We start from the raw sequence: 27,691 nt of genomic DNA on the forward strand, positions 1-27,691 counted from the left end.
TGATATGCATTGAAAATCTCAAAATTAAATTGCTCAGAAGTGTTTTTTGCATTAAATATCTTGGTAAACAAAATGAATGAAAAATAGAAAATAACAAAAATGGCAAGTAAAGGAAAATATGGCCAACTGTTTGAATGTTGGGGAAACTGGGGACAAGACTAGCAGCAAATCACCATATTTTTATTAGTAGTAATGTTTTTAAACATTTGATACATAATATCGTATTCTCATCATTTGCTGTTTTCAAAAGCCGCATGTGGCCAACAGGGTGTAGTTTGCCCTCCTCTGCACAATATCTCCACACAGACTTGTTTTCGAAACTTGCGAAACAATCCAGAGTTTTGGGAATTCAAGTGGTTAACATTTAGATTTATGACCTAAATACTGTGGTAAAAAACAAAGAGTATTTAAAAAAACCCTGAATCAAGTGAGATGGCTCATCCAAATCTTCACTGTCACACCACCATCAGGAGCAAAAGCCGAAACACCATCAAAAAACTGCAGGAAGGGGAAAAAACACACCCACAATGAAACAAACACTATATGTGTGTGAAACTTGGTCCCAGTTAGACAACTTTTTATAGTGTGTTCAATAGAACATATCAATGTTAAATCCTGACCTTAATATCGTCATTATTCCAGCTGGAATCATTTTTCCTGTCTCTTTGTACCTTGTTCCCATCACCACAGCAAGGATCCCAGAAGCGACTGAAACAATATAAATGGGGGAAAATTAACTCGAAATCCTCCATGACTGACTTGTATAATGAGGAGTGGAATAGAGACAAATATCAGAAATAATGGGGGGGCGGTAATGCACTCAATTGATGGATGCTAACTGCCGTTAAACTCGACGAAGACTTGAAAACGTGTCTCCTGCAATACTAATAATCAATATAACTAATACTGTATGTACATTTGTTTTATTTTGCCCAAATAACTACAGAAGACCACAATAATATGATGTCCTCGCCTTGTGACGTTTTTACTTGACTGTGTGGGATAAGATGCTTTTTTTCGGCCTCTCTTTACAGCATTTTCCCCACTATACGACATCAATGACAAATTATTTTAAGTGCCCATAAGTGTAGAAAATTCAAATTGTGCTTGCCTGCTGTTAGTCGATGTCATATAGAATGCCAGTCGTTTACGGTTCGCGTCACAGGATCATAAAAATACAGGCACCTTCCTACAATGCCTTCCTCGTTCTTCATTGAGTTCAGATTTGTGATTCGAATAGACTTTGCGAGGGAGCAATAAAATACTGTATTTTTTGGGACTGTATTTATTTGCTATTGGTCCAAGAATTACAGTGATGCTAAGGGGAGACAAAAAATGATGACCATTGAAACGGCGCTTGTATAATCCATAAATATGAAGAAGGTACATGAATCGCTACGCTTGACCAGCTCAAGTCAAGTCCCACCAAAGGTAATAAAATTGTATTCTCCTTCACGTATTTATTCATATAAAATATCATTTAATCATGTGCATGTATATTACCCATAAGTACTCCTTAGTATGCAGTAATCCATCGCCATAGCTGCATCACGGTTTTTCATCATGCATTCTGCATTCTGATTGGCTAAACAGTCCCTGAGAGCAGGTATTGAAAAAAATCAATAAATGTTTACAAGTTCAGTAAACAGTACTTTTTATTTATTAAACAAATTCTTGCGGCCGTAAAAATATATTTTTTTCTTTAGTTTTAATGTATAATAAAGAGTATTCTTTAGTAATTGTAAAAATAAAGGTTTATACGTCACCGATTTTGCCTTTGTATTTTGATGTTTTTTTCTGAAATACCGGGGGGTTGGAAGGCATTAGCTAAAAAACATGTTTCTATGCCCCACTTTGTGTTACTTTTTCCGAGACACACCTCAAAACTGATTAAGGTCATATCCTGGGTGTTAAATGTACTTGAATAAGTGTGCAAGTACTTTTCCGACCTTATACTTACACAGTGACATCTTGATGTCAGAAGATCTGTTAGAGATATTGTAAGCACCATAAGCAGACAATCCGCCAAAGACCAGGCCGGCCATCAAAGACATGACGCTGGCTGGAAAAGAAACACAATGATGACTAATGTTTACTTTGTTAAATTTTACAGTTTAATACTCTCAACCTTTTCTTTTGTATCCCATATATCCGCCCAGAAAGATGGCCGCAGCATAGCTGTATCCAATCCAGTCAATGGCCATTGAAGATCTGCAAAAACAGTTGTATGAATTCCTTTAAATAGGTGCAAACACGCAACATATTAGGAAAGAGGGTAGGGCAATATCGCTTATCTTCTTTAGTGTATTTTATTAATGTTATTCGAGTATTTTATTGCATTTGCATCCTGGAGTGGCACGTCTAATTACGTAAACAATACACACTACATTGTTATCAATGGCAGAACAGGAAATGGTATTCTATTACTTTTTGTTATGTATATATATCTTCATCTAGGAGATTTTTGTGAAAGGTTTACCAAACCATAAATACGAGAAGGTTTTTGGATTTCTGTTAACATTGCCCCTGCCCTACAAAGTTTATAATGACTGTCCCACAGTGATTTTTACTGCCCTACTTGTTTTTCGTAGTGCCACTTTCTTAAATGGCCACTAGATGTCAGTGTTGATTGAAAATTACGCCACCACAATCAATACGTTCAATAAACGGAGATTGTCTTTACAATATTTAATTTAAATTCGACAACTGGAAAGTTCTATGTTTCAAAGTACATTTTAACACGTTATGGGCACATACCTGGCGTTAAAACGACGTAAAAGTCTAGGAAAAATCTCCTCCTCGACTAGACTTCCTTGTTCAAGTGTTTCAAAAGTACGCATGCGCTGTATGGACTATGTAACGTTCAAATGCCCCCAAAAAGTATGGAAATCAAGACGTCTGCGAAACAGGTATGTATTTTCTGTTGTTTTCGTTCATTATGTAATTGAAAGAGTGGAATCATTGGCTAAACCTTCTCAAAGGATTCATAGACCAAGTGAACAAAGAAAACAGGAATAATATTTTGGTCATGTGGACTTTTCGACTTACAGTACTTGAAATATATTTTGTTTGTAAAATAGATAACATTTTATACTGTTGGACTTTTTTGAATGGTTCCAAGCAAACAAAAACTTAATTAAAACTATTGAAAATAAAACATTTGGAGCAGATATTTGCTGCTAAAAAGTTTCTGTAGTAACCGAGACTATAGTGGTTAAACCAGATTCTAACCTTTAACCATTTGTGTGCAGAACGGATTTAACCAGTTCTGCAAGGATATAGGATTCAACTACCCGTGATCCTAAACGGATTACCAAATATTTTATCTTACACTAACCTTTAAAATGTATATATGAAGATAGGATTTAAAGCCGGAGTTGACGTTGAGCCCCTTTTTTGCCCGCCTCCTTTTTTTTTAAAGTCCAGCTGCGTTTGATAATTGCTAGACAGGGGTCACTAAAGTGGTGCCCGCGAGCCACAGGTAGCTCCCCATGATCACCTGAGAATCCCATGGACTGGTTCTGAAAATAGCTCACCAGTGATAGGTCATTGTGATGTTCTCGTTCATTTGATTATGAATGGCATGATGTTTTAGTGAATGACGGAGACATCTAAACCATAATTACAACCTTGTAATAACAAAGTAAAACATTAGCTTAGAAATGCTGATCAAACTGATAGCCTTTCGCGCTATTCAGCTTAAAAAAGTAGCTCTTGGATGGTGAACCTAAACAAAGGAACAGTGAACACATAAGTTGTATCAAAATGACATTTTATTAGTAGTACTTTATTTTCCCATTATAAATACAAATTGTTCCAAAATGTTTGACCTCAATTCATGGCCAATAACTAACAATTTTCGTTGAAATGACCTCAAATTTTTACAGCTTGTGTAAAAACGTTTCAAGCTTTTGTGTGTAATGCTTGGCATTTTTGTCTTTTCAGGTTCAGAAATGTCGTTCACTCCAAGAGAAAAGGCATTTTGTGTGTTAAAAGTACGCTCGTACTCACTCACCGATGACAGCGCAGTTTGCCTTATTCACAACTTTTGCAAAAAAGGTACCCACACAACAAATTAGGACCATAAAATTCAAGAAAGAGGGCGAATATGTAAACCTAAAACGCCAGGACGGCATTCAATATCAACAGAGACCATGGAGAAGCTCATTGGAAGAGTGTTAGAAGACAAAGTAAGGAGACCCAGATCTGCGGAAAATATGATTTAAAGTTTACGGACTGCAGCTTGTTCAAGGCCTTGAGGAAAGGTGTGAAGAGAAAATATAAAAAAATAGTTCTGAAATAATAAACTGGAGGACATGCTACAGTGAGGTCGGAACGGGCTTGAATACCAACTTGTGTGTTGTCTCAGGTGGTGCACTTATTGCATATTTATCAAAATCTCTCAAAAAAACAAATATTTGTACCCTTTTTTTGTGAAATTAACCAATAAAACTCATTACCTTCAACATTAAGCGAATTTAGTTCAGTCATTAATGTCTGTTGGGGCAGCACGGGGCGCAGTGGTTAGCGCGTTTGCGGCAGATCTGAGGTCCTGAGCTCGAACCTTCCTGTGTGGAGATTGCATATTCTCAACGTGCTTGCATGGGTTTCCTCCGGGCACTCCGGTTTCCTCCCACATTCCAAACATGCATGTTAGGTTAATCGGATGGTCCAAATTGTCCCTAGGTGTGAATGAGCGCGTAAATTGTCTGTGCCTGTGTGCCTTGCGACTGGCTGACAACCAGTTATGGGTGTCCCCTGCCCACTGCCCGAAGACAGTTGGGATGGGCTCCAGCACCCCCGCGACCCTACTGAGGATAAGCGGTGCAGATAATAAATGAAAGAATATCTGTTGAGTAGATTCCGAGATATAAGCATTTAGAACAGGGTCAAAGTCTTTGGAACACCCTGTATTACCATTTCAGTTTGGTGGGCCGATTAAAAATGTGGCCAGCGGACCATAGTTTGCCCACCTATGATTTAGTTGATTCAATAAATCTAGTTTGTAGGACAAACCCCACAGACAAAAACAGGCAAATTCCTTACCCATTGAAAGCAGTTGGGACCAAAACCCAAGAAATGGGCGTACTGCCCCCCAAGAATAATTCCAACCTGGACTAAAATAAAGGATGTCGCAAACAAAACATAATGGGAACGGTAATGAAGCATGGTGAAATGGTGCATTTAACAGAGTGTCTTCAGGGGGCAGAAACACTCATCAGTCCATCCAGCTCAGATGGGCATTTCGAAAATGAGCACAAAAAAAAATAAAAAGGTGACCATCTGGCACTTTTGCATTTATGTTCATGACATGTTCACACACAGCACAACACAAAGATACTCTTTCCAAAGAAAATAACTTTATTCCACTCATACTGTATACCCACGTTTACATCAAATTTGCATTTAGTCTCAACCTGTAACTCATAGAGGAAAAATAAGCCACGTCGAGTGTTGGGTGCGAGCGCACAGGGCTGCTGATCTCCTCTGTGGCACTCGACACTGCAAAGAGCCGCCGATTTCTCCGAGAACCTGCTCCTCCAAAGAGAAGGCACAATGTTTGCGCAAAGACTTGGCATTTTTTAAATGCTCTAGACAGAAAAACGATTCCCGACGGGATCGAACCTCTTAGAAAACCTGTGACTGAAAATGTCATATAGGAACACAACTGAGAGAGGTAATTGCAGTACAGTGTAAAAAAATGCAAATGCGTCTTAAAATAGACCTCTGACTTAGTGCGAGACTGCAAATGTGCAAAGGTGAATTGTGGGAAAAGGAGACACAGTAAACATAAGACAATCCACAAACAGTGCTTCTCACAATACAGACGTGTATAGAGTATAATACAGATGGCTTTGATTTTGCATGGCTTTATAACCTTTTTTCCTTCTGTCAGTTGTTTAAGCAAGGTAGATCTCTTCATGGGAGGAGTAACAGAGACAACATTTAAGAGTATAAAAGCAATATGGATTTAAGCAAATTATACTGCCAAAAGGCTGGCATTGTTAATGTATTGCCTAACATAAAACACTTCATTGCCATATTTATTGATCATCACAAGTATTTTAATTTAAAGCTGAATTTTTAGTACAGCGAAGAGGGAAAGAGTTGTTTGTTCCCTAATAGGGATATTACACATTTCTCAAAATGCATTTACCATCTATAAAATAAATCGCATATAATTTTCAATTTCTTTTTTGCCACGTTCATCTGGACTTAAGCTGTACAGTAGACCCCAGGATACAGTGTCCAAGACCTTTAAAATTTTTAACTTTACGTGGTGGAATAAAATGCTTTTTCAAACCCTCTTTCTGGTGTCTTTCCAACTACCTGTATATAACATAAAAAAAAAATCATGACCAAAAACACAAAAAAGTTCAAACTTTGCCGTTTACATGCGCAAGTTGAAGTCATAAAATGCTGCTCTGCTATTAGTTTGCATCACAGCATCATGAAAATAGAGATCTGCTATTGATTGAACTACCTCCCACAATGCCTTTCTCTTACTAACGTCAGCCCTTTGAGACTCTTTGTGATTAAGGGCTATACAAATAAAAATGACTTGACTTGACTTACTTCATTAAGTTCAGAATCTCATTCTTAAATACTTTGCAATACAATACTGTAAATTTCTACTGTATTTATTCGCTTTGGATCCAAGGATTGAAGTGATGCTAAAAGGAGGAGCAAAAAAATGATAAGAATGGAAAGTAAGCTTGTAATTATCAAGAAAGAGGGGATGCCCTGCGACTGGCTAGCAACTAGTTCAGGGTGTCCCCTGCCCACTGCCCGGAGATTGGTGGGATGGGCTCCAGCACCCCCGCAACCCTACTGAGGATGAGCCGTGCAGAGAATGGATGGATGGATGGACAAAGAGGGCACACAAACTGCTTTACTAGTTGGATGGCTGAAACCTATCAATGATCAGAACTATCATTTTAAAAAGGTGATTAAATCAAGGAAATCCTCTGATTGCACGATAATCCTTGCAAGTGTACGTTTGAAAATCTATTTTAATTTTAATCTGCAGTCTTCTCCCCCTCAGCATCCACTTTCTACTCTACTCGACCATCTCAAGTCACATCACACCACAGGTAAATAGTCATTTTTCATTTACATGTATTGTATATATTTTTTATACAGTACTACTATTCAATCATATAACTGTATATCAAACATAAGTGCTGTACTACTTTTTTGTTGTTTTAATGTTTTTGATGGGGTACGTAAGGCATTGGATACCAATGGTTTCTAACCCCCGCTATACAGCAGTTTCGCCTTGTGATCTCAACCTCAGGCTGGACAAAGGTTTTATCCCGGGGGTCTACTGTACTATAAAGTGCAGCAAGTTGGAGGCTGAAGCAACCCACTCTAAAACTGCGGACTGCAGTGCAATTATATTGCATTCATCAATTTGAGTGTCTGGTGGAACTCCCAAAGTTGACCGGCGTATCAATCCATTAACTTTGGTGCCTATTCCATATAATCATACTGAATAGGTTACCTGTCAATCACGAGGCATGGCGACAAACATTTCCGTCATAATTGTGCAAGAGTAAAATTAGGTCAATTGCAAAATTCACAATAAGTATGCTTTGGGAAAAATAGAAGTCAAAGTGCCTGGAGAAAAGAGAAAATGTCAAATATACTAATTCGTTTTGCAGAGCAGACTAAAAGAACACTTCATCACCACCTTTCAATTACCTCTGCATGTTTTCACTTGTCCAACTAGGCTTTTTTTGTAACCTTTAAATTATAATTCCTTTAACACTTTACATTATATATATATATATATATATATATATATGTGTGTGTGTATAAAATAATACACTTAAAAAGTTTTCTGGCACGGATATTGACATATGAGTTAACTGTGACAAAGAACAGATGGTGTTGGACTTTGGAAGTTCCACCAAGACAGTCAACAAGAAGAGCACAAGAAACTCAGTGCAAATTAAGAATGTGGCACTTTGCATCCGGAATACAGAAATCTAATCTTCAGAAAAAAATCTGTTCAAAGAATTGATTCCGTTTGATTTCGCTCGGAGATAAACCGTCACGGGGAAAAATTGGCCAATTTCTGGGGAGCATGCGAGGATACACGGGGGAGGAGTTGGTTAAGAGACTATTTTAAGCTCGTCTGAGAAACTTTTTATTCCTTAGAAATCCTCTTTTGTTTCCCCAATACCTGATAACGGGGGGTGGTAGCACGAGACGAATAATTCACAGCATGGGCTCGGCACAGTATGGCACGCGCGGTGTGGTGCGTGTTTATACTGTTACATATCGCCGTATTCCGCTCCATGTGCGGTAATACTTAAACATGGCACTGCTTTTGCTCGTCTTTGGGCCGCATGTTAAGGAAGCAGATTGACCCACAACCAACCAAGAAGAGTCCCATACACCCAGGTCCTCCAGTAGACTTTTCTGCCGGTGTCAGTCAGCAGTAGAGGTAGCGTCAGGCCCCCCAAGACGAGCACGGCCGGAAGTGTTTTGGAAAGTCCCAGCGGCGAGCATCTGCCCTCCCCGGGGAAGCTGCATAGTTTGCCTCCGTCGTCACGCTGGTAGAAAGTCGCCAGGAGCCTTTGAAAAGAGACACACGTCTCTGAGGAATACTTCTAACCGTACACAAAAGAAGGACGCAACTAGAGACTTCAAAATAGCTTCTAATCATTATATTGAACTGGCGCTATTCGCACACCTTGTGATTATGATGCATGCATTATTCACAGGAAATCAGGAAACCGGTTGATAAAATCTTCCGAGACGCACCAATCTATCTAATATGCATAAATGATTGAATGTCTAGTTACTATGCAGCAAACTATTCACAATAATACTTTTGTTCTCCGTCATCTGGTTTCTTTCAGGCTCAGCCATCCATTTTCTCCAGTGTTTCATCCATTATCCTCATTAAGGACTTGAGATTTTGGTGGGGAGCAAGGATACTTCTTGTCTCTGGCCAGCCAATTGATGGCGGGTGCACATTAACAGACAACGTGCTGTCAAAAGCAGGAATGGGGATTTTAACCAGAGCATACTTGCAAATCATTTTTTTCCACCTTGCTGCGGTGTCGCACAATTAGTGCATGAATATTTTAGCAAATAGAAATTGGTTTAACCTAGGTTAATCAATACAGTGTTTTCCATAGACTTTTGCAAGACGTGAGGAGGTGGACAATATAGAGGGCTCTGGGCACCTGTTGCCCCATTAGAAAATGAGGTACATTTTCTATTCAAACATATTGATCTGGTGCATTTTTGAGTAAATTCAAGAAGCTAAAGCTATGATGAATGTGTGCCCTTGCAAACTCTTAAATCATAAATGAACTAATTATAAAACGCAATGACACAGCAAACAATTCCCACCTGCCCTCTGCATGAGTCAAACCTACCGTTTCTTTCTAAAATACTTGAAAAAGTAGTGGCACAGCAGCTAAATGTTTTCATGTCCGAGAACAATCTCTTTGATTCAATGCAATCAGGATTCAGGGCTAACCACTCTACTGAGACAGCTCTGATTAAGGTAACCAATGATCTCCTACGGGCAATGGACTCGGGCGCATCATCACTTTTGCTGCTGCTGGACCTTAGTGCTGCATTTGACACAGTGGGCCATAATATCTTGCTAGAACGGTTGGAAAAATTGATTGGTCTCTCAGGAAACGTCCTATTATGGTTCCAATCCTACCTCTCAGATAGGACACACTGCGTTAAATATGGCGAATTGACATCTAAGCCATTTAGTGTTACTTGTGGTGTTCCGCAGGGTTCAGTGCTTGGCCCCCTTCTCTTCAGCATTTATATGCTTACACTAGGTGATATTATTCGCAAGTATAATATCAGTTTCCATTGCTACGCAGATGACACTTAACTCTATCTCCCGATGGAGGAATCTGCCACACTAAACTGTGGAAATTTGGAGGCCTGCCTCACTGAGATAAAAGAGTGGATGTCACTCAATTTCCTGCGTCTTAACTCTGAAAAGACTGAAATGTTAGTTATTGGTCCATCTAAGTCCCGTGACTTATTCTCTAAAACCGCTGTGAACATAGACAATTGCCACATCACATAGAGCGACTCACTTAAAAATTTAGGTGTCATTTTCGACCCCGATCTGTCCTTTCAAACACATGTGAAGAAAATTACTAGAACCGCTTTCTTCCATCTCCGTAACATTACTAAAATTCGTCCTATACTTTCTCAGTCGGATGCGGAAATCATAATTCACGCGTTTGTTACCTCCCGTCTCGACTACTGTAATGCACTACTTTCCGGTCTTCCGATGACCAGACTCTCCAGCTGGTACAAAATGCTGCAGCGAGGCTTTTAACAAGGACAAAAAAGTACGATCACATCACTCCAATTTTAGCTAACCTGCATTGGCTCCCTGTTAGCCTAAGATGCGATTTTAAGGTTCTCCTATTACTATACAAAATCATACATGGACTTTCCCCCTCATATCTTTCAGATCTGATCTCCCCCTATGTCCCGGCCCGAAGCCTTCGTTCCGAGAGCGCCGGTCTCCTGGTGATCCCAAGAGCCAAGAAGTGTTCCGCTGGTTCGAGAGCGTTCTCCATCCGGGCACCGGTGTTGTGGAATGCTCTTCCCCCTGAGATCCGATCTGCAACCTCAGTAGAAATGTTTAAATCTAAGCTTAAAACTCACTTCTACTCTATAGCATACGAATAACCTAAACTTCTTATATGTAATAACTTGTGAAGCCCTTAGAGACCAATTGTGATTAAGGGCTATACAAATAAAAATGACTTGACTTGACCTATAAAGCATGGTAAAAAGAGTTAAATGCAAAAAAACACCTCATTATCTATATAAACTAAAAATAACTGGACTTGTTTCGATGCTGATGCTGCACTATTTTAAGGTATTGTATTGGCGAGTAAATAGACCAAATTACCGATATGGGTTTTCGATTTAATAAAAAGTAACACTGATATCGTGATTCGATAAATTACAGTACAGTATTAAACATCAGGACCGCTGCTTTTGTGATTGCTGCTATGACAGGATGCTGGTTCTTCTTCGATGAATATCAGGTGGATATTGTAACACGCGACTTATGAGCTACAGTTAGGGCCTATGTCTTGTGGACATAGTTTTTTCTCGCAACAATTTTTTTCCTGTTGCTTGCAATAGCAGCGCCATGATTTTATGCTCTGCTGAAAGAACCGGCAGTGTGACGTGGCGCTGGCCAGGTTTTTTGTGCAGAACGCTTGGCGATAAACCTTTTTTTTTGGTCGGAAAGAGTTAAAATACTTTCAACTTGGGAAAAACGTGACTATCATCAATATCAAAGTTTACCCAACCATCTAATCACAGCATAAATGGGGCAGGACAAACACAAAGTGCGCGCTTTGGCACGTGGGGATGGAATGACTGACCAAGATTCCTTCCGACTGACAGAGATGTGTAGCACAAATACAAACCATGGGGTTTGTGACCATTTATATAATAAGAAATCAAAAAGTTGTTTTGATTAACTTCATATTTATAAATATTTTAAAATATTATTGTGTCTGTTCATAATACAAGTTCATAAGACTCTGGCGGGACCATTTAGCCCTGGCGGCCTTCCAGAATATTTCTATTAAGGGGAAACACTAGTATTACAGGTCAGAATTTGTTATCTCCAACATATAGTTTGTTGGGTGGACCCATAACCACTAGGGTTGTAGGGGCACCATTTCCTTTGGTGGGTCTTGGGCAAGTACAGCCTGGTGGCGCCCATCCCTCTTAAGGCCAACCAATGTTTTTACCCGGCTACGAACCAGGGAACTTTGGCGTGTTAGGCGAATATGCTAACGACTGCACTACACAAACACAGTTGGTTGGAACCCCTTAACAACTAGGGTTGTAGGGACACCGTTTCCTATGGTCTATTTCGGGCAAGTACAGCCTGTGGATGCCCATCCCTCTTCAGGCCGACATGTTTCCACCTGGTCTCGAACCATGGACCTTTGGCAAAAAATTACGTCAATTACATAAAACTAGTTGCGTGCAAGGCTGGGTGGTTAGCGCGCAGCCCCATGGTGCGGCGGTTCAGGGTTCAAGTCCAGCTACCGCAGCCTCCCTCATTTTGTCTACAATAGATTAACTCAGGCCAATTTAACTCGGGACAAAATGTTAGAAAACTTTTTACCTTGCTGACAGTTTCACAGGAGCCTTGGTCAGAGTGTGTGACATGTCTTAAAACACCTGATTGGGCAGGGGAATGTAACATTTATAGAGACCACCCAGTTCTAATCAGACTAAGTCAGGAAGTTTTTTTATTTACCCCCCCCCCCCCCCCCCCAAAAAAAAAAGTCTAAGTCAGGGGGAAATCATTTGAAAAAAACAACAATAAACAAAACAAATGTCTCCAAAATTAGTAGATTTGCTTAAAGATTTGGAATAGTGAGCTAGGCGCTCATGAGCTTATATGGAGATATTTTAAGTTTAAAAAAAATACTTAAAAATAAAATTGCTGCATAGATAACTTGTTTTAAACACATACACTATAAATCAATGGATGACTGGATTGACACACACTTTATCCCCAAGAGTTGATTTAATTTGTGCAGAACAATGAAATAAAAAAAAGTGGGTGAGGAAAGCTGAAGCCATTTGTGCTTCAAACCTTGAAGCACACTAATGATTTCCCTTTAAGTCCTTTGTCTGTCACAGCAGCACCTTAGCAGAATGTTAAGATAGCTTTCTTAAAGAGGTGCAAGCATAAAGTACTTTGAAGTAGAAGAAGATGAGACACTCTGGCCATGCCTCTAAGGCAAAATTCCCCACAATTTGTACCAGGTCATCATAGATGCCGACACGGTCAAGTCCTTCAGCACTTCAAATGATGTGCTTCAAATTTTACATTTGACAGATGCTGCACTGTAGTTCAGCAGTTCTATGTGTGAACATGGAAATCATTTAATACTTTTTTATTTAAAGAGCAATACCTTTTTTCATCCATATACCAAATACTTTATGTCAGTGAGGAGCTTTTTTTTTTTAATTCTGACTGAAAACCCAAATAAATCATTAAAAATGTAAGTCCTTGTAGATAACTTACAGAATGTGGTCATTTTTAGTTTTGTTTTTCTGTTGTAACAAACAACAACTTAGCATTGTATCTTATTTGTCATAACTAACATATAGAAAGTAGGTCTTCAATGATTAATCGAAGTTGTCTACAAAAATCAATGAATGAAATAGTCTTCAATCAATTTCACTGTCGACAACCGTGTCCGGACACGTTTTTCCCAACAGAGCCAGGCATCTCTACATGAATATAATCTCTGCTGAGTCTCACATGCGCATTGGCCAATAGGGTTTCTGTTTAGAGTGGTAACATGAACATACAGAAATAGCATCAACATTAACTACTCTTACAAAAACTTTTTAAGTCTGGGAGCATTTTAGCCAGGATAAGGAGAATAGACTACTTGCAAAGTTTATAAAGTAGACCTTGCGCCTATTGGCAGTAGATTTGGACACACGAACATCTAAAGAGCACGTTGGACAGTTGACCAAGAGTGGATGTTACTCAATTTCTTGCGTCTTAACTCTGAAAAGACCGAAATGTTAGTTATTGGTCCAAATAATTATTATTATTATTATTATCTAAATGCCGGGACTTACTCTCAAAAACTGCTGTGAACATTGACAAATGTCACATCACACAGAGTGACTCAGTTAAAAATTTAGGTGTCATATTTGACCACGATCTGTCCTTTCAAACACATGTGAAGAAAATTACTCGAACCGCTTTCTTTCATCTTCGCAACATTGCTAAAATTCGTCCTATACTGTCTCAGTCGGATGCGGAGATTATAATTCACACGTTTGTTACCTCCAGTCTCGATTACTGTAATGCACTACTCTCCGGTCTCCCGAAGTCCAAAATCAAGAGCCTTCAGCTGGTACAAAATGCTGCAGCGAGGCTTTTAATAAGGACAAGAAAGTTTGACCACATTACCTCGATTTTAGCTGACCTGCATTGGCTCCCTATTAGCTTAAGATTTGATTTTAAGGTTCTGTTGGTACTATACAAAATCATGCATGGACTTGCTTCCTCATATCTTTCAGAAAGGGGGGATTATCACATGTGCGGTCCCTTCTCAAAGTTTCTTCATTTTCCTCATGTTGAGGTTTTTGAGTTTTTCCTTGCCCTCATGTTAGTTTCAGATCAGGGGATGGTGTAATAATAGTCTACATTAATAGTCTGTGCAATAACCTGTGCAGCCCTTTGAGACGCTTTGTGATTAAGGGCTATACAAATAAAAATGACTTGACTAACAGAGTCTGACGCGCCTCAGTAAGATTCAAGTAAAGTTCAAGGAAATACAGTTTTAAAGACATGCATTTTACATCTTTAAAGGGTACCTCTACTTATGAATGTTATGAGGTTTTAGGTTACAAAATATCTGAAGGGGAAAATATTGCCTCTAGTTACAAAGGCGTTTTAGGATACGAAATCAAAAATACAGTACGCTCAAAAACTTTCCTGAACGTAAACAAAGGGGCCATCGCTTAAGATCTGCCTGGCAACCCAGTGCTCATGCATGCTCCCAGCATACTCTTCGTGTCATCGTCACAATTCAAAGGGACGAGGAGAGGGACCGCCAAGAGAGGGTCAAGAATAGGACGCAGCAATCATTCAATCAGCCCAGATTAAAGACATATTCGCAAATTCCATAAAGTCTTGGAATTTGTAGTTACCTCACGCATTTCCGACAGATTGTAAAAAAACGGCGAAAGCAAACGTCATTGAATCAGTTTCTCAAGAAACATGAGGCAAAAAGGTAAATTTATTTTTTTTATTATTTCCTTAATTCTTTGTTTTTTTTACATCATGTGCCTCTCGTGCCCATTTACATTCAAAATGCGTCTCTACGTACGAAGTTATCAGGTTAGAAAGCTACTCCCAGAATAAATTCAATAAGTAAGAAGAGGTACCACCGAACGCGTATATTTTTCTTTAAAAGAGCGTATACGTCAAACTATGCCTGACAAATGTATTTGAAAGCATGCAGTCCAAAGAACAAACGTTAGTTGTTAAAACCGTTTGATTATAAACTGTTGAGAATTGACAAGTACTTTTGGATACAGACATCGCTGTTGACCATTGAATGTACTTCACAAAATGGACATCATATTTGTTTAATTTACTGTTAGTAATGTGGCGCATCTTGGTTTACAGTGATCAAAAATGATTTTAATGTATTATTTATTTGCGTGGCCCTAAAAATAGAGGTTTATTCACCAATTTATGTCTTTCCTGAGCAAGCAGAGTGGGAGTTTTTTTTTTTTCCATTTCATTACTGTATGAATGTTCAAAGGTGTTGTATGTTACTTTAAAAATATTCTACTTGCTGATGCCATCTTCTGGTTGAATTTACCCTTTTGTCGCGCATGAAAGTATTTAAAATTCTTATATGCGCTCAAATAAACTCTTCCTTTTTCATCTTTTTGGGGCTTGGCATTTGCACCGTATTTGAAACAGTCCTTTTCTTACTTTCACCATTTCATCCTACAATAAAAGAGAACCAGGACCATGCGCGCGATATCACATTCCTTGATTGACACCACTCTCGGCCAATTGCATTTTTTTCATAGTCCTTAACCTGTCACAACCTTTTAGGGCCTGTATTGAAGAAAAAAACGTCATGATCTACTTAATTCCAAACATAATTATATGGGCTGAATTGAAATCAGGCAAAATGAACGTGCGTAAATGCAACCCAGGATCCATTTTTACATGTGACTATCACACGCAAGTGTGCACAATCATAGATTGACTTCTGCAAAGACAAGTAAAACATTTACAACTCTTTCACATTGCCTAATAATTGGCCAAAGTATAATACACGGTTGCTAAGTATGTAGGGTTATAAACTGGTCGACTCCAAATGGTCAGTTTTGAAAACTCTTTGACACACCTTTAGAAAAATGTGTATAATACAATGTTTAGTTTTTAAGATTGTTATCAAATTTGACCAGGTAAGGCTTTCTAGCATTGTCCCAGTTGTTTTCCAGCTAAGATGCCCATGCTACACTCTTTTGCGGGCATGTGATTAAAAAAAAATAATTCAGGCGAGAATAATGAAAAAAATAAAAATAATAATAATAAAAAATCGATGTGTGTTCCAAATAGGATTACTCAAATTTGGTATCACTTGCAGTGATTCATTTATTTTGGGAATACCTTAGAGTGTTAACTATCAAAAGAGACAAACACGGTCAATATTCTCCAAACGGTTCAAGAACAGCATTCTGTTTAATTTGTACGTCTTGTATTAGGATTTTGGGCGAGTTTTACAGGAAAGTTAAGGGGTTAAACTTTTTAAGGATATCTCAAAGAAAGCACTTCACCCTTTAGTAAAAGATGCATTTTTCATTGTACCTATTTTCTTGTGTTTATTAACATTTGCCACATATATGGAAGTTAGAAAATGATTAGGCAATTATTCAACTAATCATTTATATAATGGGTGAGTAGTCGACTATCAAAAAAGTTTTTAGTTGCAGCTCTAATACAAAGGTTCTTATTCATAAGAGTGCATTCATTTGCCACATGTAGCATGTTCTGACTGTGTTGTGTGTGGGTTAACGGAGTAACCTCATTTGAGCAGGGTGCTCCAACAAGGGATCATACCAACAAGACAACCAACTGGTAGTTTGCTTATTGATTGGATTTGCTGAACGTGCACTCACCGGTCCTTGATTTCAAAGCGTTCATGCAGCCACCTGCGGAAGAAGAGCGGCTCAGAAGGGATTTCCCTGACATCCACTCGCTCAAAATGGATGTGGACTCGAGGACATTCTTTGCACAGAAATTCTGCAAACACAAAAATCCGTAAAAACAATGATGGGACTAAATAAAAATAGGAAGAGAATTTCAGCAAAGCAGCACGTAAAAAGTAAGTCGTCTGCTTAAGCACGCCGTATGGTTTGTGGTGCTGCCAGCTGTGAAGGAAGGGCAATCAAAGTTGGATTAGCCTAACTGAAGAAGACTTCTATTCAATCACATCTCTCCAACAAGACACTTGTCACCTGGGAAAGCATAATCGAAGGACAAAGAAACTCGGCTCTTCACAATTAAAAAGAGGGGCAAGTTCTATCTAAAACTGAAAACTCCCTTTGGATCAAAGGGGAACAAATGTAATAGAGTAAGCACAAAAAACCTACAAGATCAGATGTGAGATGTATCTGACTGTGTTAAACGAGACCCCTTCACAAAAGAACTTTAATCTAAAATATGACCAGGATTATTGAACTATTTTAAAATTGCTGCCTCTTCAACAGTTGCAGTCAACATCCAAAGAATGTAACTCACAGTTGGATTCTTTTCTAAAATCATTTCAACGAATGTGGAATATACGCATATTTTTAATGTTGTACTCTTCAGAGGAAGGATTGTAAGTACCGTAAAATTCGGACTATAGAGCGCACTTGATTGTAAGACGCACCCAGTACATTTTAATATAGGTTGACCCACATGCTGAAAAACAACAACGTATTCTAAGTACATTTACATTTTCAGGTGCAATTCAAATAATGTGATATAAATCAAATAAGACAAAGAAAACACCAGAAGTGATGAGCCATATGTGAAAGTTCAAGGCTGCACACCAAACCCCTGAGAATTTTAACTTCCAGTTTCCATAGCATCCAATTGTATCCGAAAACTAATCGCGATAGTCAATAGGGGAAATTGTGTTGAAACCAAAAGCAAAAGGCTATTCTTCTTCATGCTTGACATGTTCATCAGCCCGGACGATAAAGGGATGCTTTCCTTTAGTTTGTTTTTCCAAACACTGCTGCAGAACATGCTGAATGACTTCTTAGATCAATAAGGAAAAAATCCAGAACAGTGTCGTGTTGTTTTCAGGCAGAGAGCCACCGAATAGCATTCTGTCATTTTTGCTTTGTGTTTAATTCCTGAGGGCCTTGTTAGAATGTTGAACATTGCCACATCAATTGTGAAACAATCAGTTTGATTGTTGGTACACTGATTAAAGCTTGGCATCCTTTTTTCCCCTTAAGATTTAGGATTGGCTATAAAAAAGATTGTGCATCTTTTAAAAACCCATATTTCAAGGAACGCCACAATTTGAGGTGTCATGCAGTTACGGAGAAAATATTATGGAAGACATAATTGGTCAACCAATCCAAGGCTCCAAGTTGTCCAATTATCAAAAAAAGGGTTACAAATTATCACGTCCAAGTTGATTTAATACATAACGAAAGATGAAATCGACTAATAACACACTGTACCTGGCATTGAAGGTGCTGGTTTTCTTTGGTGGTCAGGGCCAAGCGTTCCCTCGTAGGCCACCGTGACGTCATACACTGCATCCAAGTGGCTCCTCATGGTCTCAAGGGCGATTTGGGAAGCTTTCATTCTGGGAGTTAATGTGTGTTGCAATACAGCCAACCCTAAAGAAAATGAATAAATACAACTATTTTCAAAATTGTGTAAAATAGTCTAATACTGGACCAAAAGAGAATATTATACGACTAGGCCAGTGGTGCTCATTAATCAGATTGGTATTGTTTTTTAATAAATTGATTAATAAGTATTTATTATTAACAGTTCAACTTAAATGTAGTGCAGTGTTTACATTTATGTATCGTAATTGTTGTTGATAAATAGGGAGAGAAAATTATGTAAAAAGATAAGAATGGATATCTAAATACTCATTTCTTGACAATTCCCGACAGAAAGCAGTTCGTATGCGGACATGTATACGATGCTCATCAGCCATTTACGAATTAAGTTGCCTCTGTACAGAGTATGCAATTAGATGGTTCAAACAGATGGTCCAAATTCATACCACACATTTCCTCTTTAATATTTAATACAGCATCCAACACATTTCAGTTCTCAATTATTAAATACGGGATTCCGAGAAAGGTTTTAACCACTGCTGGATGTTGCACTTGAATGTTTTTCCTAAACAAACCAACAATGTGTTCTGCACTCTCCCAAAAACGTTTTTTTAAGAATAGTGGCCCGAGTGCACAGTAAGTGAATGAATCTGCTTAAACCAAAATGTCGATACTAAGCAATGTGATAGTGGCGCACTCATCTTCACTGTAATACCCCACTAACAACAGATAATGTCATGTGCCCGTCAGCTCATGTGCCCGAGTCGGATTAATGGTAGGAGGAAACATGAAAGCTGCGGCTCAGAGATACACTTTATATTAGCAGAGTGCGTTGCACATGACCTCTGTGCTTCATCAAACAAGAGGAGTAAAAAAATGTATAACCGAAAGGCTACAAAACATGAAACAGTTTCAAAACACAAAGCAAATAGAATTAAATTTATGTTATTGTCTTTACTGTAATTGATGATTAAATTTACTGTCATTGGTAAACACACCATCAGCATATTTACATGCATTCAATAACCAATCTATAAATTGCATATTACTGAATTTTCCTAACTATAAGGCGCACATAAAAATCTGAAATTTGCCAGAAATTTGCAAGTGCGCCTAATAATCCAGTGCGTCTTTTAGGCCGGAAAATATGGTGAATAAACTTGGAAATGCATAATTACAATGAATGACACTGCTAAGTTTGTAGTTTTTTTTAGACACTAAAATCCCTCAAGGCCTTTCTTTTTATTAAATCTCCTCTGTTACAAAGGTAGATCTACCCTAAAGGGTGTGGATATCTAATGACACATGGTTGGCTGATAGTGACAATGATGTAAACACAGGGTCGTCAACCTTTTTAAACCAGGGCGCTACTTTTTTTGTTACAGATTCGCGCAAAGGGCTCCCAGTTTGAAATATATTTCCAAAATAGCACCTTATGTTATAACTATGTTGTTACAATGTTATCTTATCAAGTTGTAATGATCAGAGGGTTTAAATAAGCACAGTCAACCATTAAAACATTGTTTTTAGGGCACTGATCATGTCAACCATTTCTCATGCCAGTTAGAAATCAAATTTATTTATTTATTTTTTTAAATCAATGAGACCCATCACTGGTGAGCTATTTTAAGAACCAGTACAAGAGCTACTCAGGTGTTCTTGGTGGGGCGACCTGGTTCCCATGTGGACCTTGTTGGAGATCCCTGAGGTAAACAGTTATTAATAGTCAAAATTAACAGAGAGGAATGAGTCAAAATAACTCTCCGTTGCGGGGGTCCAATATTAAAAACCGAAAAGACTTAGACAATAATGAATCTAGTTTAGTGGTGAAACACAATTTTATAATAATGGCTTATGTCCTGTAAATTGTGTTTCCATTGTTTTCTAATGTTTTTTTATGCAACCTTAGCCAGAACAGTAGGTTGGTTTTTTTTAATGTCGCCAATAGTCCAGTGGGGCTTTTTTTTTATTAATTAATTTATTTTATTTTTTCAAAAAGGTGCGCCTTGTAATTCAGTACGCTTTAGTCCAAAAAATACAGCACAAATATTAACGTTTTGGATTGCAGTATGAACACAAAAAAAAACGAATAAATTGTTATGTCCACTTTTCAATAACAGCTTGTATTAAACAATAAAATCTCCAACTTGTCGGTCAAACAAATGAATGTGCCAATGACTCAAAAGCTTAAATCAGCAGTTTAAAAGCAGCAGTGCACACGTTGCAACTAGCTGTCAAGTCGGTACCTTCTTTAGCAGAAAAGGCCTGGCTGTCGGCGATAACATTCTTGAGGTCGGGATTATAGCGTGTTCCTTCCGGGAAGATGACGAGGTACATCTGTGGGAAGCAAACATGTTAAACGTTTTCCCTTTTCACTCTTAAAAATTGCGTCAAAGAGAAAAAATATATATATATATATATATAAAAAGCGAGGGAAAAAAAGCTGAAAAATTAGCATTGCTCGAGCTCTAAATGTCCATTATGGTCTCTAGGGCAATTGATTTGTACCATAACCCACTGACACAAACATCCACACCAACACTCTGATACACACATAACCCATTCATGCCTGAGGAGAAAAAAAGTATTATAATGCCCAGAGCAATAACACTAAAATGAAAACCATTTAGCCCATGGGACCTTTACAGGCAGACATTCATCAAGCTAAAAGCTTTTCTATACAAACGGTGATAATTTCACTAGCACAAAAAAAGGTGCATTTATTCTGCTAGGTCCAACAATTGGTAATTTTATTTAACATGTACAATATTTGAAATGAATCTAAATATTAAAAGAGCTAGATTGACGAACAGCAACATGCAGGAACTACTTGTGAAAATAACACCCCCAATCTTGTATATCGCCATCATTATTCAGAAACCGCATTAGGTGACAATTTGACATATGGTTTCAGTGAAGTAATTTGTAACAGAACAAGACACTAAACAATAGTGCAGCAAAAATCGATGTGTTGACAATATAGACCAGGAATGTCAAACACAGGGCCCGAAGACTGGTTACGGCCCATTGGCTAATATATTCCGGCCTGCAATGAATTTCTGAGTGTATAAAAAAAAAAAAGAAGCAAATCCATGTCTTTTCCATTAAAGTTATGATTTTTTTTACATAAATGCAAACCAAATGCTCTCTCCAGACGCTAGAGGGTAGTGTTGAGTTTGTATAGTGTGGTGAGTAGGTTTAGGTGTGAAAATGCATTCACATTCAATGCCAAACATGAAAATCTTTTTCCCATTGTTTGTGAATAAATGTGTTGTGTTTAGAGATCGCTTGTCATCCGTGATAATAATATGTAGTTGGGGTCACTAAAGAAGGCTGAATTATCAAGCATATTACTGAAAAACAACTAACATTTTCACTGAACATTCTTTTACTAATCTGGCCCGCTTCAGAACAGAAAGTCTGGATCCAGCCCCAGAGCTAAACTGAGTTTGACATCCCTGACACAGACGTTCAATTTCAGACACAACCTACTCACTGGTGCTCCTGATTGATTCTGAGAAACAAGCTTCTTCTTCATAGCTTGTTCATTAAACTTGGCACTTCGTTTTACGTAGATTCCTCCATGCTGACAAACAAAAAAAAAATCAATATGCCTATTGCGCACAACCCTTATATTAAAACGCTTGAATGGGAGCATTACCTGAGAGAAATACCATCCGTAGAGAGGAAGCCACTTGAGTCCATCTTTTAGAACATACCTGACATGCCCAAGGGCGCTCTGCCTGATTGCCAACATGTCCGCAATGATCCAATCCGCTACAAAAGAGATTCTGATTTGCCTTCACTTGTGCACCACGTTAAGTTATGTTTAAGGTTGCTGGTGGATATGAGGTTTACCTGTACACTGATGATTGGACATATAGATCACATTCTCTTTAGTTTTTGGTATATCTCCATATATGATGATCTGGGATGGAAAATATAGTGCACATTAGCATTTGTTATGATTCTTACCGAAAGCTATTCTGAAGTAAGCAGGCCGACATAATAAAGCATAACAATCCAACATCGCTAGAGTATTTTTTCCTCAGGGTTATTAACCATTAAACCCCTGGACGACTGAATATTTAGTGCCGCTCAGTGATTTTATTTTGTGTTGTTGAACATTTTTCCACAATTCTCATTAGATTTATATAGCTCCTAAATAGTTAATATTGATCAGCTTTGATTTGCATGTATAATTATTGTGCATAGGTGCCCATCTTCTTTGGCTCTTTGACAAAAAGGAGCTGTCAGCAATAATACATTAAAATTCCTAACTACCGGCTACTAGTCAATTGAACACTTGTAAGCAGTGCACATATATGTGATTAGCTATTCAGTCACAGTTTTGAGTTTCTGGTGTTTTGTTTGTACATTTCCCTCACATTTACAAAAGTGAAGAAAAAAAAGTAAAAATACATTTTAGTGCTTTTCCAAACATTTTTGACTGCTTTTTTGGTTTGAAGTAGTTTTTCTGAGTGACTACGGTTATTTTTATATGTGACCACAAAGGAGTACTGGCAAAAAATTGTTTTCTAGGACTGGGTAGTTATTTAGCAAATCCAGCACACAATTCAGAGAGCCAAGGTTAAATTCCAGCAACGAGTCCTAGTGTGGGGATTGCATGTTTGCCTGTGCCCAAGTGTTTTTATCCATGAGCTTTTGTCATATATTTCTTAAATTTGGCTGGAAAACAGTCCACCAGTATCCCATGTTCCAAATCAGGGCTTCGGAACACTCTTGAGGTCAAGCAGATGGATAATTAATGAATGTACGTTTCGTTGAAAATGTCTAACAAGCGAGTGTAAATGGCTGCAAGTCAAGTGAGGATGCGGCCGAGTGGGAGGAAAAGAATAGAGGATTTGTCAAAATTATTTTAATTGGCTCCACGGGACTCTGCTGTTGGAGACATCCATATTCCTGCTAGGAAAACTAAAGTTGGTTGCAAAACTCTGACTAGCACATATATAGGTCTATCTATTTGATACAGACTACAAATCTAAATTGATACTACTAGGGCTCATAGATCAAGTCCTAAAATATGTGTCCTAATGAGTCATTTAAATTTTGAGATTTTTGAAAGCTGCAAGGTCCTGGGCCACAGCGCCTCACACTTTCAATAAGGGTTTATTGGGATCTTAACACATCCACAATACCAGCACCTACCAAACTTAATTCCCCTTCAAAACGCAATTTTTTTTTAACACAACGACTGGTGTCTGTGGTTAATCTCACAATGATTTGTATTTCAATTTTTGACGATAGACACTGATCTCTGAAACTTTGGCTCTGATGAAGGAACATGGACTGGCAAACTGGACCAGATCCACCAACCCAGCCCTTTAATTCTTGTTTGTTTTTCCTTTTTCACAATTCTGAATTAATAGGGATGGTATCTTTGAGTGTAACATTGCTACATCCATCTTTCACCTCTTCTGGTTTCCTAACTTCATGAGACTTCTAGGAGTTGAAAAACATGATGGCTAAAAGGTCTATGAGAGCTCGAGTGCACACACACACAAATATTTATACAACAAATAGTATACAATCCAAATTAGAAAGGACATTCTTCTACCAAAAATATTCATGTATCGTACAGTTCCCTCATCTTGCCTAGTTTAACCCCTCTAAACATTTTCAACTCTTTCACAGTGTCTAAAAATTGAGCAAAGTTTTATGGGTTCTGAATTGGTAAGTCTCCAAATGGCCACTTTTGGAAGTGTCTGAACATACCATTAGAAAAAATAGTAAAATACAATCTTTAGTTTTTCAGGTTGTGATCTAATTTGACACAGAACTAGTTAGGGCTTCGAGCTATTGCCCCACCTTTTTTGCAGCTAAGATGTACATGCTAAACTCTTTTGCAGCCATGTGATTGGCGAGAATAAAAGACCATCCATATCTGTGTGTTCCAACTCAGATTACTCAATGTTACTAGCAATTGCAATGATTATTTTAGTTAGTTCAGTGTTACTTTTCAAAAGAGACCAAAACTGTCCATATTCTCCAAACTGCATGTCAGGTTAACTGGCCGGTCCAAATTGTCCCAAAGTGTGAATGAGCTGAGCTTGAGTTGTCTGTCTCTGTGTGCCCTGCGACTGGTTGGCAACCATTTCGGGGTGTCCCCTACGCACTGCCCAAAGATAGCTGGGATGGGCTCCAGCACCCCCGCGACCCTACTGAGGATAAGCGGTGCAGATAATGGATGGATGGATGGATGTTTAAGAACAGCATTTGATTTACTTTGGGTACCTCTTGGATTGAGATTTTAGGCAAATTTTACAGGAACAGTATTGTAGGAAGATTTGGGGAAATACTGTACATATAGAAGCAATGTAGAAGCGCTTCTTTAACTACAAAAGAAAGCGGTTACGATTATGCCTAATGCTGTGTAAAAGAACATGCACACAAAACTCAATTTTAAAGTCAAGTGTGATCAAACTTGATACCGTTAAACTTAAATCTCTATTATTGGTATATAAAGCAAGTAATCATAAACTTCCAACACATATACAGCAGTGGTTTCTCTACAGCGTTGACACTCAATATCCAAAGGGAATCCATAATATTCAAGTCCAAAATTAAAGCAAACAATGAAAAGCAATTGTGCCACTCGAACAGGTATGAATTTATGACATTAATTAGATGATGATATTAAAATGTCCCTAAATAATATCAACTAAAAACATATGTAGCACTATGAATATGTTTTATAAATATGTCAAAGAAAATTGATAGTTTGTTTGAGTATGGGATGTTAGCAGTATAATTGCAGGCCTCAATTTTTTTTTTTTGTGGTTTTGTTTTTCTTTTGATATTTGAATATGACTTGCCTGTATGATAATTTGTAATGGGACACTTTAGGCTCATGATTATGTAAATGATTGCGGTTTGTGTGCAAATATTTTGTTTCCACAAACCAACACACACACGCAATTGTATTAAAGGACTGCATACCCGTCAACTAATATGCTTTCCTCAGAGTTCATACATTTGCTTGACCATTTCAAATTGTATACAACAATCTTTGTAGAGGAAAAACAATAAGTTTGAAAAAACATTATTTTGTTAGACTGATTTTAATCTGCTACGTATAATAAGCAACACTGAATTTACTGCAAGTGGGGAAACAATTAAGATTCAGAAATAATTGTTTGTGTTGTTTAATTGGTACACAAATAAACTTGTTTACACAATTATCTTTGTTTTTATTCAACAGAATCTGTCTAGCTGTCAGTTAATAGTTGTGAGGTGTGTTTGTACAGTTCATTATTGCTTAATAAGGCAAATGGCAATCATTAATAAAGCAAGCTATTGCCTTAGGTTGCGATGTATGATATTTTTGTATTGTAAAACTGATTGACGGCAAATATTGTGTTTTCTTTCTACTTTTGGTTGATGTTTTTGTGCGGAGCCAAGATAAAAAGCCATATACACACAGTGAAGAAATGAGGGGCAATAATGCAATAAGAAATTATCCCTAAACCATGACCTTGGTTCAACTCAACGTCTGCATCGACCAGCCGGCAGAGATGCGTTGTTGCTGTCATGCACTTTCTGGACAAATTTCAACATATTACCGATTGATTTCTTTCATTGGGGTTCACTTTGGTTTGTGTGCAAATGCCCAATGCTAAATCTATTGCACCCTTGTCATCCTGGAAGGGGGATGACCACTTGTGAGGCCCCTTCTGAAGGTTTCTTATTTTCCTCGTGCTGACGTTCAGTTTTTAGTTGCCCGCATGTTGGTTTAGGATCAGGAGATGGTGTAATTGTAACCTGTGCAGTCCTTTGAGGCATTTTATGATTAAGGGCGATACAGGTCGTTTACAAGTTATTTAGCACCCGGGTCTCCACAACATGTGGTGAGCTGTTCATTGGAAAGGGGGCTCCCATCAACCGGGCTCTCCCTAGCCCAGTATCGGAAAGGCAGTGCTCTGAGCGGCTGGCACTCCAGCCATGCCTGTCGGTGCAACATCTCAAGGCCCTCGGCGCCACGGTATCATCGCATCTAGGCGGGATTCTGACTTAGAGGCGTTCAGTCATAAGCCCGCAGATGGTAGCCTCGCGCCATTGGCTCCCCAGCCAGGCGCCCAAACCAAATGTCTGAACCTGTGGTTCCTCTCGTACTGAGCAGGATTGCTATTGCGGTAACACATCATCAGTAGGGTAAAACTAACCTGTCTCACGACGGTCTAATGAGACTTGACTTGATCTCCTCAAAAGGTGAAATAAAAACCTGACAGGGGTTCCATGGAAAGGTGTGGTTGCAGACCACAAACTGCAGAGGAATGTAAACCTCCTCAACTGGATTATCTGGTTTTATCTTTTTGACTAAGAATGCAACAATCACATCATCAAATTCAAATGTAATATATTCATTTCCCACCACATTTGCTTATACTCGCCTCCACTCCCGTGTAGTTCTCAAAGAAGAAGAGCACCATGCTCTGGTAGATGCAGTACAGTCTGTCGTCTAACTTGTGGTACAGCCTGGCAGGTAAAAAAATGGAAAGTAGGCGCCATGCACCCCACCACAGCCAGTAAGCCGGAGCTGTGCCCAGCATGACTGTAGCCGGAAACCAGTACCGCAGCGAGTACGTGTGCACGACCAGGGAGAGGAGCATGTTGTTGCCGTTTCACAATCCACTTCACAAAATTAAAAGTCCCTGATGTTTTCTTACGCTCACACCCTCCTCTGGTCTACTTAGTAAAACACACCTGCCCGCACCAATCAACATTACACTCAATCATGTAAGGTGGCAGGCTAAAGCTAACTTTAACCTTGTGTACATGACTCACTCAATCGAGCCGGGTATTAATTATTTAAATTACTTATCCATTGTAATGAACGACACATAATGAGTTATTTGAATTTAAATATTTAACGTTCTGGTGCCAAGACGAAAACTCCAAAGTACGAGTGGGACGTCCGTATAAGTTAGTCCAAACCGTTAGCTTACTCAATTAACTAAAAAACTAGTGATAACAAGTAAAACACTACATTAAAAATGATGCATTATAATCAGAAAGTAGCAACAGACTATGTGTTGGTTTAGAGTATATTATTAGTATATAAATACAATTAATAAAAAGTGGTTATTCCCTCTTATCGGTTAGCTGTTGAGACCTAGCTTGTAAAGCAAATGTCATACACACTTCCGTACGTCACGAGACTACGTAAAAAAGTAGAACGTGATTGGTCTTAAGCGTTAATGGGCGGTGCTAATCTTAAAGTAAAATACAATTATTGTAAGAGAAGCTGCGGTAGTGCTATATTTTTTTTAAAAAAACT

General features: G+C 38.4%; 1 protein-coding gene across 4 annotated transcripts; it reads right to left on the minus strand.

The window, feature by feature from the left end:
* Positions 1 to 159: 159 nt before the first annotated feature.
* agpat5 (1-acylglycerol-3-phosphate O-acyltransferase 5 (lysophosphatidic acid acyltransferase, epsilon)) lies at positions 160 to 27,562 on the minus strand. Of its 4 annotated transcripts, XM_088351102.1 has the most exons (11): positions 26,805 to 27,562; positions 22,252 to 22,321; positions 22,055 to 22,170; positions 21,890 to 21,979; positions 20,640 to 20,730; positions 18,280 to 18,441; positions 16,717 to 16,840; positions 2,129 to 2,211; positions 1,961 to 2,062; positions 621 to 708; positions 160 to 498 (listed from the first exon to the last, which is right to left on the minus strand). In XM_088351102.1, exons 1-11 carry the CDS (start codon positions 27,021 to 27,023, stop codon positions 456 to 458), a joined length of 1,188 nt encoding a protein of 395 aa, XP_088207228.1. In that variant the 5' UTR covers positions 27,024 to 27,562; the 3' UTR covers positions 160 to 455. The 4 variants fall into 4 exon arrangements, with proteins under 4 accessions (XP_088207228.1, XP_088207231.1, XP_088207230.1 ...); XM_088351103.1 differs by lacking the exons at positions 160 to 498; positions 621 to 708; positions 1,961 to 2,062; positions 2,129 to 2,211 and adding an exon at positions 5,344 to 8,583; XM_088351105.1 differs by lacking the exons at positions 16,717 to 16,840; positions 18,280 to 18,441; positions 20,640 to 20,730; ... (2 more) ...; positions 22,252 to 22,321; positions 26,805 to 27,562 and adding an exon at positions 3,338 to 3,415.
* Between the last annotated feature and the right edge of the window lie 129 nt (positions 27,563 to 27,691).

Source organism: Urocampus carinirostris, chromosome 13 (assembly GCF_059441175.1).
Source record: "Urocampus carinirostris isolate Australia breed hairy pipefish chromosome 13, RoL_Ucar_1.0, whole genome shotgun sequence".
NCBI lineage: Eukaryota > Metazoa > Chordata > Actinopteri > Syngnathiformes > Syngnathidae > Urocampus > Urocampus carinirostris.